Genomic DNA, 14004 nt, shown 5'->3' with positions numbered 1-14004 from the left:
AATGCTGTCCTCTGAGATAGTTCCTAGGACTTCTGTTACTGCATCTTCAAGTCCCAGAGAAAAAAATTAATGGGTTTTTAAATATATAAATTAAAAAAAGAAGATTAATTGTCTTTTTCATTCCTCCCACTGGGATTCTGCTGTAGTTCAGTTCTGGAAATGCAAGTTACAAAATCAGCTCAAAGGGCCTGATTCTAATTTCTTTGCCTCAATGATGAGCCTGTGCAACCCTGCTACCAGTGAGGCACTTGGGAAGCTGCCGAGAGGAATTTAGGCCAGTAATAGTCTATGCAGCAAAACGGTTCCTGGGTAAAGTCCAGTGCAAGAGGGAGTGGAGTATGCTGGGGAGCGTGGAACCAGCCTCCATGTCAGCTTCCCTCAGATTTAGCAACAGTTTTCATTCTCATACTTTATAAACAATGTGTTTCTCTCGACAGTCAGATTTATGACAGCCAAACAGAAACAATGCTGCTCCCCAGGGTACGAGATTAGGTTGGAATAAAAGGATTCATGATCTGCATTGTTTTAATTCAAAGTGGGAGTGTGTAAGAAAGTGCTGTGCCCCTCACAGCAAAGTTCCCCGATGCCTATCGCTTGAGTCACTCACCTCCTTCTGGATATCACTCGCTTTGCTGGCACCGTGACTTAGAACTTCCTCTTTGCTCAGGAAAAACCCAGCCTATAATTGGTCTCTGACGTGCGTGTCCGCTGAGTGCTTGGGATGATCTCAGGCCATCACTGCAGCCTCCGTGCCTTATGGCTGCTTCCCCCACTGAGGGAGCTAGCAGCTGCCTCGCTGCTACATGCAGCCCTTGGCATGTGCCCTCCTGCCCACAGACCTGTCTCTGCAGGGAGGCTCTCCAGAGCTTGTAAAGCTCTGGACACAGAAGAATTAGCTCTGCTCCTGTTTCACAGATAAAAACTTAAAGGGTGCACCCAAAGATCATGTGGCGAGTCCATAGCAGAGCTAGAAATAGAGGCTGTCTCCTTTCACTCAGAATCCAAAAGCTTGAGCTCATAGTGGCCCCATGTTTCCCCTGGTAGCATTTCCATGAGAAGGTAGGAAGCGATGAGTGACAGCTCGCCACGTTGATAGACAGCTCCCGTCTGGTGCAAGTGGCTAGATCTGTCACTCAGGAGCTGGGATTTTGGAGCACTTGAGATTCTCCTTTTGGAGCCAGAGCAGGAACTAAGGAGCATGGGGACATTCAGGAAGTACTCCTCCCTGTCATTTAAGATGGCATTTAATATTTGACCACTCTAGGGGATGAAGAGAAGGTGCTGATTAGAGTCTAGAAGCATTTGGTGCTTGCTTTTATATTTGCTTAGTTTGGTGGATTAGCTGCAGGACATGGTGTGGGCATTCTGATGATGCAGAACTTAAGACTGATCCCTGGAGCTGTCGAAATGTGAGATAGGTTAAAAGCATCAGTCTGAGTGAGATTTCATGCTTTCTTCAGTATTTATGGCTTGCTAACCATTTTAATATTTTTTTTTTAATCCAAGTTTGTTTTCTTTCTATTTTGCTTTCTAAGATTTCCATCTTCCTGCAAACTTCAACTGCAACTTTGATCTCCCTGAAGACCTGTGTGGTTGGTCACACGACTTGGCAACGGGCTACACATGGTCTTTTCAGCCTGCAAGCACCTGGATGGGCAACTCTGAACCAAGTCCCAAGACTCTGCCTGGTAAGATGATTAATGTCGCAGCGAAGTAGGGAAGAGGGAGCTGATGGGCCTTTCTCCATGTGAACAGGATGACTGATTATGCACAGCTATCAGGAGTTGCAAAGGCTGTGCAAAGCTGAATGTTTTCTTTTGTGGAAGCTTTCAGATGCTTTGTTTTATGGGTTCATGACTTATTTATAGCACTGTGACTGCTGGCACTGAGTTGTTCTAACTATCCTCTTGAGATAGTCTTGAAGCAGACACTGGGCGTTGAATCCCCTGTGACTGTGTAGGCTGGTCTGTGCTTTGTTCCACATCCTGATCCACATGTCCTCTACAAGACCCAGTGTTTTTTCCCCAGAATGCGCTTCCTATTTTCTTAGAGGTGTGTTTTCTTCCTCCCATATGTTGCTTGGTTTGCCTACAGTTTTCAGCTATTCTGCACTCTGGGCATGCATAGGCTGAATTTCAGCCTCCTCTCACTGAAGGATGATGTAAGCCCTAAGAATGCAGAAATATGCCAGCTACTTGCTGTTTGACTTTTGCTCTTTTTCTGTGCTCTGAAAGCAGAAGATTTGCATGTGTGTGGCAGAGCCTAATTTATGGAGGACCTCACTGAGATGGGCTGGCACAGGTTGGAAAGGGGCCTGCCTCTGGCAGTGTAGTTGATGCATCACATTCTTTAGCTTCACGTCTTTGAACTTGCTCTGGGATTAGTGCTGTTTCCTTACCGTTCTTGACTTTGTGGCATGAGTCGCATGAAGGACATTTGCTGGTTTCCATATAACAGTAGCCTGTGGCACTGTGACATCTCTTCATGTTCATTCATTGCTTATGAAACCCAAGGCTCCGGCAGAGAGAGCTGGCTGATGTTCCTGGCTTTGGTTCTACCTTGTACCCAGTGACTCCAGTGTCAGCACACCACGTGCCCAGGAAGCCGTGCATGCCTCGGGCTCCTCCCAGCTCTCCCCTGCACCCTGGTGAGGTTGAGTCTGGAGATGCAAACATTCGGATGAACCTGTTAGCCACCTGGCAGACGCGCTGGCCAGATTGGCAGTGCTGCCAGCCAGTTGGAAAGCCGTGCAGCCAACACCTGGTAGGCAGTGCTAAAGAGGAAAATATGTATTCCAGAAACATATGGGAAGAGGAGAATCTGCTACATCTCCACACACAAATCACCCCCACACAAACGCACACATCATTTTTCTCTTTGGCTCCTGAGGTGCCCTGCATTTTTCTAAGAGGCACAGTAACGCCGTGAGCGCAGCCTATATGGACATCTGACAAATTCTTTGGTGTGACATAGGGTCACAGTGTCTGCCACAGAGAAAAACATTTTCATATTTCAAGTGTTTATCTCTTCAGCATTTGAGTGCTTTAGAAGATTAATATCTGGAGATCAGTGGAGCCTCAGGCAACAGGAGAGAACACTTACAGCCAGCCCCAGACTTAATAACCCTCCCCATCTCATTCGTTGTAATAATGTTTAATTAATACAAGCCTCCTGCAAGTAGGATAAAAATTACTTATTTTTATAACTCAGACTCAATTTTTCATTTCATTTCCTCTCCCCCGAGTCTCCCTACAATTAGTTGGCCATAGTTTCTTTGAAGATTGTGAGTGTATGCTGGTGCTGCATCAGGCATCTCAGCACGCAGTTCTGGTTTTCACCCTTCTTCTACCCTTTCTTCTCCTCCTTATGAATTTCAGGACCCCAATCCCTTCAGCCAGGAGACCTTTCTCCTGCTGAGTTCAGCGCTCTGGTTTGGTGCCAGCGCAGAGAGCTCTCCTTCACAGTGCTGCATCCTGCAGTGGGATATGCCGGTGGGCACACACAGGCACTCAGACCCTGTCAGGAAGTGACAGTCTGTATGAGCAGTGGGAGGGGAGGAGGCAGCAGCTCCAGAGGCCTGAAGTGATGTTCCCATGGCCGTGGAAGAACACGGCAGCCAAGCTGTGAGCATGGCAATTTCTGAGACCCAGTCATCTCAGCTGCTGGAGGTTTGCAGCTGCTCACGGTGACTCAGAGCAATTCTCTGAAACAGCATGGGCGTCCCTTGCTCTGGTCACATCTTGAGCAGCCATGGTCACGACACTGGCCACATGGCCTCCTGGCTGGGTTGGCAAGGGGTACAGCTGTGTGCTTGCCTTGCCCACACAGTGCAGGGCTGCGGAAAAGCTTTGTTCCTGCCCTGTGAAATTAAGAGGACAAGACACAAAGGGAAATGACTATTTGCTTTTTTCCTCCCCGCACAGCTTTTAAAAAAAAACCAAGAAACATGAAAAAGAGGCAGTGCTTGCCCGTCAGCGGGGACAGAATCGAAGCATTGTTTGGTTCGCACTCCCCCATTCTTCCCCTGGCTTTCCCTCACACTCCCTCCAGCACTTTGTTTCTACTTAGAAAAATTCATCCACAGACTCCAGGGAACAAGGAATGAAAAGCCCTTGTTCGGGGTGGTCTTTTCTTGTGAGTTCCCCACCCCAGGGTGAGCAGTTGGGTGAAGCAGAGCAGCTGTGCTTGGTTTAGGGAAGGGCAAAAGCTAAGGGGAACTCAAAGCCACTGGAGCACCATTTACTCTCATTTAAAGGTGCAGGCCCTAGCCAGAGCCTGCGGCCACTCCACAGTAGCAAGGAAATGTGCTATGCCTTTAAGAGCCATGTGGGATATGTTTCCATTTCTTTTGAAAATGGCAAAACAAAAATTAAAATTAAATGGGAAAAAGTAATAATGAAAGGAGGAGCCCTGGCTCAGCCTGTGTGAGAGAGGGGGAAGGAAATGACCATGCTGAAATATCCTCTGTGAGGCACTTGATTAGAAAAATCTGCTGAGAGACAGGCCTGAATTCCTCAGATATCGCCTGATTTCATTTTATGCACTGCATGCAATTCCTCCTTGTCTCTGGCACGGAGAACTTCTTGAGACTGAGAAGACACCCACTGCTCTCATTCCACTATTTTTATTTCCAAGATACTCTTTCAGGCAGCTCTGCGTTTCTTTTTTTAGTGCTGTGTTCCTTGGGCCCTTCACACCACGGATTAGCTCCACGTCCTCTCCTGCAGGCTCCCGTTACACAGCTGGAGACCCTGGTGGTGAGCGTGCACCCAAAGTGCCCAACTCAGCAGAAACCTAGCATAGGTCAAGCTGCTGCCCTGCCCTTTGCGAGCCTGAAAAATGCTGTTGCTCCCTTTTCCATTGCCCCCGTGAGAGGTTGCCAGGATTTTTCCCTCCATGGATTTTCAGATGCTTCGCATCTGTAAAAAGTTTCCCCTTTGCTGCACCTAGCAAGCTTCAGGCAGCAACAGGTTCAGGTTTCATTGAGGTTTCATCCCTCCTCCTGCTGCACGCAATGGCAGTGTGCCATTGGTGTCAAGATAGAGGTCTTAAGGATCTGAAAATAAATCTGGGTTGGTGAGTTGGGCAGCTCTTTGAATTTCACCAGAAGGGTGTGCAGGACCTGGGTCACATCCTCAGCTGGCAGGTGCAGTTGCATTGCTCTCAGTGGTGCCACATGAATAAGCCCTTACGAGAAGCTGGATTAGGTGTGCTTTGCTCACTTTTTCCCTCCTCTGTTCTTGCAGTGCTTTAGCAAATACCCTGTGGTCCCCGCTAGGCACCGCAGGTCTGCACCTCTTGCACACCCCTGCTTTCTGTTTGGTCAGAGCCCACGGCCGAGCAGTGAACCCCACGCTGTTCGGACAAATGTGCACGCAGGAAGAGCAGCGGTTGGAGCCTTGGACCTCTCCTGGCCAGCTGGGTCCTGTGCCAGGCTGCAAAATCTACCGGGAGCTGCTGCTGCTGCTGGTGTGGCCCCGCTGGCCCTGAGGCGAAGAATGCTGCTCCTTGGGCTGCAGGCACTGCAGGGAGAGGTTTATTTGTTTCAAAGCGTTTCCAGCAGAAGAATGTTTTTAGTGCTCTGAAGTTTCATAAGAGCTTATTTTATAAGGAAAACAAATGCCAAGTTGTTTTTAAGCTGGTGGTGACCCTTTACCATGTCTTTGTTTTTCCCATGGGATCCTTAAGAGGAAAAATTTTATATTTTTCCTGCAGTCCATGAGAATTTTTGCCTGAAGGCCTTGATCCTGCTCTGTCCAACGCAGCAGAAGGGTTTTTGTGGTGTTAATGGAACTGGGCTGGGCTTGGTCTGCACTCTTATAGGGCTCAATCTCAGGGCTCATGCCTTGGGGACATATTTTGACCTCTCAGGTCGATCTTGTCCCCTTTGAAGCAGGAGGGGGCTTTGTGGTGTGGGGTGTAGACTGCATCACAGCAGAGCTGAGCACAGTTCTCCTTCTCGTGTCTGCACAGTGAGGACAGCACGTCCTGACATCATTTGTCCCTGCGGCATAGTGGGGCTGGGCCACCTGACCCCCAGGGCACGGAGGCTGACTGGGCTGGGCTGGGCTGAGCCAAAGCCTTGGGCTGGGGCTGGGCCACAGCCGGCTTTGGTGCTCCTGTGCCTGTTCTCATGGGAAGGGGCACAGCCTCATCTATCCCTGCACTGCCAGCAAAACTCTTGCTTGCCTGGAGCAGGAGGCAGGGGTGAAGAAACCATTCTTCTTAGGCTCACCCCTTTTATTCTTTGCTTGCCTTGTTGAGTCCCTAATCACTTTTTGGACCCAAAAGCCAATGACACACGCTGAATATAAAACCAGGCTGGAAAGCCAGAAGCTGTCTCTCAAATCTCAGTGCATACATCGCTACATGCCTTAGCAGCCCATGAGTCACAGAGCCTCATTTGGGTAAGCGTGTGTGAGCAGGCAAGCAGAGACGCATGCGAGCAGCGTGCGCAACGGATGTACTGCTCAGCAGGTTGATGGCTGTCATTGTGCACGCACACAGCTGGGCGCGGGAAGGCCTGTGTGCACCTTTCATGTGGCAGTGCACGCTGCCTGCCGGGCTGGAGCTGGGTGCCACACGGGTAGCAGCCCGCTTAGCTAAATGTCAGGTGCTAATTGGCACCTGGCTTGTCAGGGGCACTGTCCCCTCCCTGCGTGCCCAGGAGGAGGCCAAGGGACTGTGGCTGCACGGCGCTGAGGAGGACAAGAGGCTTAATTAAGAGAGGGGATGTAATGGCCCGTCCATTAGCCGGGCTCCACGGGCAGGTTGAGGGCTTGGCACTGGGCAGGTGCAGCATTTTATGCCTTTTCATGAACTGATTTAGAGACTGAAATGGCAAGGACTTGGCAGGCTAATTAGCACATAATCAAAATTGAGGGGAATTTCCAGCAGACGCGGTGATCTAGTTAATATAAATATTAGTTTTACAGAGGATTGATTTCCCTTTGTAAATGAGAGTCTGTCATTGAGGAGAGGCCTGTCACTGCAATTACAGTGGCAGCTTTTTGAGGTGAATTTGTGTGATTTGCCAAAAAAAAAAAAAACTACCCAATCTCAATCAACATATTCATCTCCTGTCATCCCTGCACCAGGGCACATTGCCTCCACGGAAAGGCTGAGCCTCTCCCCTTCCCCAGGGGAAGGCAAGGGCTGACATAGCCTCAGGTCACAGCCCCAGCACAATGGCAGGACTAGGCCTTGCAAGGTCATCCCAGGGCCCAGAGTGGCATTTGTGGCTGTGCAGGCTCCAGGGCCCAGAGCAGATGTGGGCTGTGGTGCTGTCTCTAAAATACCCTGAAACAAGCTCTGCAATGAGGAAGAGTGCAGTGACCTTCGGAGGAGTGTAAGTGAAGGCAGTGCAGCGTGCAGCCTCCGTAGGATCAGTGGCTGTAAGTCAGCAACGCCCAGCGAGGGGGAAATGCTGTGGGAACCTGGGGTGTGGGTAATTGCTTGTGTACATCCTGCCCAACATGTTTTGCTGGAAAACCTCCAGGTGCGCTGCTGAGACCAGCAAGGGAACGTGTGTTTCTCCAGAGGGGGGCTGGGGCATGCAGGACCATGCACTCAGTCTGGCTGACCTTGGCGATGGAGCGGCTGTGTGGCTCCCGGCTGCAGCCTGACCTGAGGCGCGAGGCTGCATCCCCCCACTGCCCCCAATGTCCTCTCAGATGGCCTGCTGGCAGGAGGGGATGGGCACGCCAAGAGGAAACTGCGTGGGCCAGATGGTTTGTTTGCAGAGCCCGGCTGGTGATTTATCCAGGCTCGTTGCTGTACACATACAATGCTTCCACCATCGTCTGGCTGGGGATGGTTGCGTGTTCACACTCCTCTGGCTCCTCCACATCCAGATGAACCCATAAATCTTCCGTGAGATTTATGCAGTAGCATCAGTTGCAGAAACAGCAGTAAGTTAAAGTGCCTGAGCAGGTTTGTCCTGCCTTCCTCTGTGCCGAGGTTTTGAACTGCCAGTACTGCTTCAGTGGGAAAGTGACTGCTGCGTAAGCCGGAGCAGAGGCTGCAAAGTTCTGGGAAAGAGATGAAAATGCATTTCTGATCCTGGAAGAATTGATCGGCTCATCACTGTAAGGCTCCCTTCAAGCGTTTTAGCAGCAGAAATCAGCCTTTCAGGTGCTTTCTGTGCCAAAGCCTTCCATTTACTCTATCAGTGACTTCTGGAACCACCAGGCTCCCACACGCAGCTCCAATAATCACCTCAGTGGTGCGCTTCCTCAGTCAACCTCAGCAAATTCATGGGGCCCTTAGAAGGTACAGCTGCCATTAGAGTGATCCAACCACTTCATCTTCAAATGACACAGAAATGTCTGCTTATGCCCAGCTGTCCGCCCCAAAGGTCATTGTCAGGAGCCCAAGGGAGGTGCCAAAACCCATAGCACAGGTGAGCTGTTGGGTTCGTTACCCAAAGCCTGAGCCTCCCCACAACCCTTAGGATTTTTGCAGAGCTCTCAGGGTCCCAGCAGGTGTTGGGCAGGGAGCACAGGAGATGTGAGTTTTGGATGCACTCCGGGATGGCTCACGTCCCACCCCTTGATCATGCTGCCTAGATCCTGGCACCAAAATGGATGCCCCTGAACACTGAGGATCCGAATTTGATCATTCGTGAGCCTGGGTGGTGCTTTTAGTAAGGACTGCCTTTGAGACCCTTTGAGCTGTGAGATAATTGTGTGATTGTAGTTTGATTTGCTCTTCTGCCTTGTTTGTTGTTGGTGCCTTTTCTTCTTGTTGTTGCTTTTTGCTTTGAAGAGGCTTGTAGTGAATTACAGAAAGAGGATTTTAATTCAGGAGACCTTGATGACTTATTATGCCTTATTGCTCCTCAGGCATGGTGTACAGCTTGTGCTTTTCTTCCTTCTTCCACTTGTTTATCTCCCACATCTCCTCCTGCACCACCACCACTCCGAGGTAAATCACGAGAACACTCCTGCATTAGAGAGCGGCATGGTACTTTCTCAAGTGATTCACTCAAGCAGGAGTGGGCAAACATGCTTTCATCTTTTTTTCTGCTAATGTTTGTTGGCATAAAGTGCCAAGTGACCCAAGTGCATTTCATAGGTCCTGGAAAATAGTGCTGGAAAATGTCACTCTTTCTTTATGTGGCTGATCAGGGACAGATTTGTCCTTCATGCAGCAAAAACACTGAAAGTTCATATGGAGTGGATACGCTTTTGCTGTATTTCGGTCATACATCCCAGGAGCAGAATGATGGCAAATCTTTCTGCTCTCTTGTCCTGCATTTATTTTAGGAGCCATGTATCTCACGGCCATTGGTTCCAGCCCATCTGTCTGGCAGTGACAAGCGAGCAGAAGGGCCAGTGGCTGTCCAGCCGCTGACACAGTTCAGTCAGGTTGCCATGTCACCAAACTGCTGTGGCAGCAGCGAGGTTGGCTCCAGGGTTCTGGATGTAGTCTATCAGGGCTCTCGGCTTTCAGTTTTGGAGGTGTTGTGGGTGCACTTTCAAAGTGCAGACACTGCTCTTCTGCCATTGCTGTGGGTGCTGAGTTAGTCTATCATACCCAGGTATCTTCATCCATGTGGGTTTTTCTGCTGCTATCAGTACCTCCAGAGATAACAAATATACCAAATCTTCTCCCTGAGCACTGGCAAAAGGCATGCCACAATTTTAAAAGTAATGTTAAAGAAAGTGAATCCCTTCTGTCTTTCAACCACCTTCAAGTTTGCAGCTACCCAGACATCATCTGTACTTACCTCACTCACTGGGACTAGGTTCCTTCTCTGGGCTGTGCTTTAGGGCTGTTGTACTGCACTGAGGAAAAACTAAGAGCCAGGCTTTCAATTTATGGTGGCTGTCCTCAAAATAAAGTTGCCAGCGAGATCCTGACTGAGGACTGCGTACTGCCAGGGGTGACCCTGCTCCTACAGCACCTTCCTGGCCACGCAGTGCTGAACCCCTGCAGCAGGAGGTGAGACACTTCTTGCAAGTGGATGCAGGAAATACTGTAACTGGGTTTTCCTCTCCAAACAGATGTCAAGAGCTACCTGCAGCTGCAGAGCAGCGGGAGGAGGGAAAGCCAGCGTGCCCGGCTCATCAGCCCCGCCATCTACTTGCCCCGCAGTGCCGTCTGCATGGTGTTCCAGTACCAGGTGTGGGGCAGCAGCGGGGTGATGCTGCGGGTCAGCCGGGAGGCCAGCCAGGAGCGCAAGGTGCTGTGGGTCATCGCGGAGGACCAGGGCAAGGAGTGGAGGGAGGGCCGCATCATCCTGCCCAGCTACGACATGGAGTACCGGGTAAGATGTGGGGCGAGGTGTGCGTCCCCAGCAGAGCCCAAGTGCTGTGGTGCGCAGCCAAGGCCCGTTCGTCATTAGGGAATGTGGCTGAGAGGGGCTGTTTGCTTTGTGTTTCTTGGGTTACTATAGTAACTAAACGACACTGTTTGTTATTCAGTGAGTGCCTGTCTTCTGCACAGACTTGGGCCTTTGTTCAGCCTGTTGCCTTTTATATTCCTCAAATCTCCCACTCTGCAAATATTTTTTCTTCTTTTTTTTTTCTTTAATTTTTCCATTTTGTTCTGTGCAGTTTCCCCTTCCCAATGGGGGTCAGACAGGCCAGGCTGACCAGAGGCAGTACCTGCTCTGGGGAGCAAGCCCCAGCCGTGTGCCCATGCAGCAGGGATGGGAACAGGGATCATGGCTTTGCAGGGAGGTCTCCTTGTGGGCACCCCAGAGAGAAAGGCCACCTGAAGCGAGGAGAGGAGATCTATGGCATACAGAGCCCCAGGAAAGTGCTTGGACTTGGACTAGGCAGGGAGAAGTAAAGCCAGAGCTTTGCACTGGATCTGTGTGGCTACTTTGCATGTGTTGGTCTGGGCTTTTTAATAAGATACTAGTAAGCACAATATGCCTACAGATAAGAATGATGGGCACCAGCTGACTACTTTGTGCATTAAACATGAATATACAGGCATTAGCTAAATAACAGCATCATTATGTAAATAATGCTAGTCTCTCTGCTCAGCAGTTCTTAGAGCTAACGACTCTATTTATTTTTGTAAATATATTTTGCCTGTGATTAAGTAGGAATAAATTGACCCTTCTGTAACATTTCAATACTTTTTATGCAGCGTTGATGGGAACTGCACTTTGCAGCTAATGTAGTCGTATGCATTTTGTGTCCTTCCCTTCCTTTTCCTGATCGTGGCCCGGCTATGGGACTCTATTAACACCACAGCCCAGATTTGCTGCTGCTGTAAGTCAGCAAGCACTGTGCCACTCACATCGTTTGTGCAGAAGGGGAGGAGATGGCCTGCAGTGCTGAGCATTGATTCATTCCACGTGAGAGGCATTTAATTGAGCAAAATGCATGCTGAGTGCTGAGCGCTGCCGGGACAGGTAGTGGTCTCCCTGTGAGCCCTTCCCCGCAGAGCAGCTTTCCCTGGGCGAGGAGAGGCAGAGGCATGTAGGGGAAGCAGGATTGCTCTCGGGCCCTCACAGGTGTGCAGGGAAGGCCAGGAGCAGATTTCTTGCCATTGCCCTTGGGAGCAGGAGCTGCTCACTGCATCCTGGCTTAACACTGACATTTCTGTCCTGATTTCCCACAGATAGTGTTTGAGGGATTTATCCGCAATGGCCACGCAGGAGAGCTCGCCCTGGATGACATCCGGCTGGGCAACGACATCCCGCTGGAGTACTGCATGGGTACGTGCAGCAGCTGCCGGGGGGCTGGGGATGGCGTGGGCAGATGGGCTTGGAGAGCCTTAGCTCACGGGCGGCTGCCACTTCTCTACGCCTTGAGTTATGGGCAGCTCCTGGATCTCAGCTGGGATTCTCCTCACTTCCAGAGATGAGGGGGAATCGGTCCCTGGGGGACGGGGATTTCTGACTGCGTTGGCGTGAAAGGCAGGAAGCACATGTCTCTGCTGTGCAGAGCTGAAAGAGCAGCTGAGGGTGACTGAGGACTATTCTACGTGATAAGAACATACGCCAAATCTAAAAGGAAAGCACTGGACAAAAGAAAGCAGCTGTCAGTCAATATTACATGCTTAGAGGAGCTGATGAGTTCAAAAGGAGTCTTCTTTAATAAGAAATAAGATAGTAGAGGGATTTTACAGCGACGTTAACAGAATAACAAAAGGAATTCTTGTCCTAGAATTCACTATTCTATAAACCAGGCCAAAAGCCAGTTAGGGTCTCTCAACGTGAAAGACAGAGAGGACTTAAAAAAAAAAAAAAAAAGGCAGAGAGAAGAAGGTGTATTTTTGCAGTGTGGTGGTGGAGTATTGCCTTGCCCTGTCTGACGTATCACGCTCACACTCCAGTGGCTCTGCTCACCATCTAGGTTGGATGTGAATTTAGGGCCCTTCCAGCTGAGGATGGGAGCTGCTGTATTCTGTCAGTGGGACTCCTGTGAGAGCTGCCCACAGGAGCCAGGCCCTGCTCTTCTGCTTTCCTCCAGGGCGGGCAGGTGTAACTGTTAACCACCCATCAACCCCACTGAGGGAGGGGGAGGTTCTCAGTGCCTTCTACCCTGACTGGAGTGGATGCTCGCTGCTGCAGTGTGTGTCTCAGGGAATGAGGCACAGGATGTACTGTGCCTGCGAAGGGCTGGTCATGTCACTTACCACCCTGGGCAGGTGGGTGATGGTGAAGATGGTGCAGGGATTGGTATCAGTAATAGAACAGAGGAGCAGAGCTGCCCCAGAGGCGCTCCTGAGTGTCGTAGGTCCGAGTTTCTTTGTTGCTTTGAACTCTGCTGGTCTCCTGTCTGCCAAAGGAGCTAATGCTCCATATGTCAAATTCCCTGTATTAAGGTTTGACAGTGGTGTTTTAATCCCTTGCCTTCTATGGCATTAAAGAGAAGCAAGATGGATGATTAACACAAATTGCATTTCCTATCTAGCTTCTTTCGAGCGCAGCAGTTCACCTAACTCAGTGTTACAGTATCTCAGGCCTTGAACCTGAAGCTCAATATTTTGAAACAATGCATGAATAAATTATAAAGTTTCAAGCATTGCCAGGCCTGAAAATAAAACCAAACTGCTACACAAAATTATTTCTCCCATTCTAGAAAGTTGAATGGGAATCTTAAAACCCATCATTTCAGACCATTTCTGACAAAGGGCTTCCACTGCAAATTTTAACATGACTCATGGGTCATTTCCAGTGCCACCAAAATAATGCAATGGTAGAAACACAGCACTGCTCTCAGTCTGTCAGAGCCATGAGAATAGCTGACTCCAGCACAGGCTACTGTTTTTTTCAGGTATAATCCTGGGAAGTAATCTGATTCCTTTTTAGTGTGAAAGAACTCTAATAAGTCACAATAATTTTTTCCTTTGACAAATGTGTCCTTCGCATTCTGAACTTGAGTGATGATTTCATAGCACTCAGCAGAGCCAGTCTGCTTGTGTGACTCACAGGCATAATGCAGAAGTAATCTAAAAATCATCAGAAGTCTATTACTTCTGCGAGAAAGCAATCAGTAATAAGCACTGATTATTGCTTTTCAGATCCAGTAATTTGTAATAGATTACTTCTTCGAAGTATCTTGAAAAAAAGAAAAAATCACTTGCCTTTGTTTGTTGGCACTGTGAGATAGAGAGGAACATGGCACTCAGAAGCAATACAGTTCCCAAGCGAATAATGATGACAGAGTTGAGCCAGAAACCAAACTGTTCTTGGAACTTTTAGGGGGTTTCAGAGCTGCATCATGAGCCAGGTGGGGATTTGTCTTCCGATGACTCAGGCCAACCAGCTGGATCCAAATGACCCTCAGTCTAACATGTTTTTGTCTGGAGTCCGTGTCCAAGCTGAAGCTTTCTGCCTCTGGTCAGTCCCTGACTGAGGCATGGTTTTCTCCCCGTTGTGGTGGAGTTGGCCAGAACCCCACACTGCTCCCACCACACAGCATCTGCGAGGTACAGCCACACACCTGTTCTGTTTGGGTGTGGCAAATCAATGGATATGCAAGCTGTGGCCTTCTGTGTAATTTTCTCCTCTCTGATTCTGAACTTTTCTTTTCCTTT

The 14004-nt window shown here is 49.4% G+C and overlaps 1 protein-coding gene across 6 annotated transcripts in view; it reads left to right on the top strand.

Annotated features, from left to right (window-relative positions):
* Nucleotides 1–14004, top strand: part of NRP2 (neuropilin 2) — an 82041-nt gene that overhangs the window by 49892 nt on the left and 18145 nt on the right. For all 6 annotated transcript variants that reach the window (XM_021398425.1, XM_021398423.1, XM_021398426.1 and 3 more), the window contains exons 12-14: nt 1536–1688; nt 10008–10270; nt 11581–11677. In XM_021398425.1, the coding sequence (XP_021254100.1) occupies nt 1536–1688; nt 10008–10270; nt 11581–11677 (513 nt within the window). The remainder of the gene's footprint in view (nt 1–1535; nt 1689–10007; nt 10271–11580; nt 11678–14004) is intronic.

Source organism: Numida meleagris, chromosome 5, assembly GCF_002078875.1.
Source record: "Numida meleagris isolate 19003 breed g44 Domestic line chromosome 5, NumMel1.0, whole genome shotgun sequence".
Classification (NCBI taxonomy): Eukaryota; Metazoa; Chordata; class Aves; order Galliformes; family Numididae; genus Numida; species Numida meleagris.
Note: the sequence above shows the minus strand (reverse complement) of the source record. Positions and strands in the feature narration are given on the sequence as shown.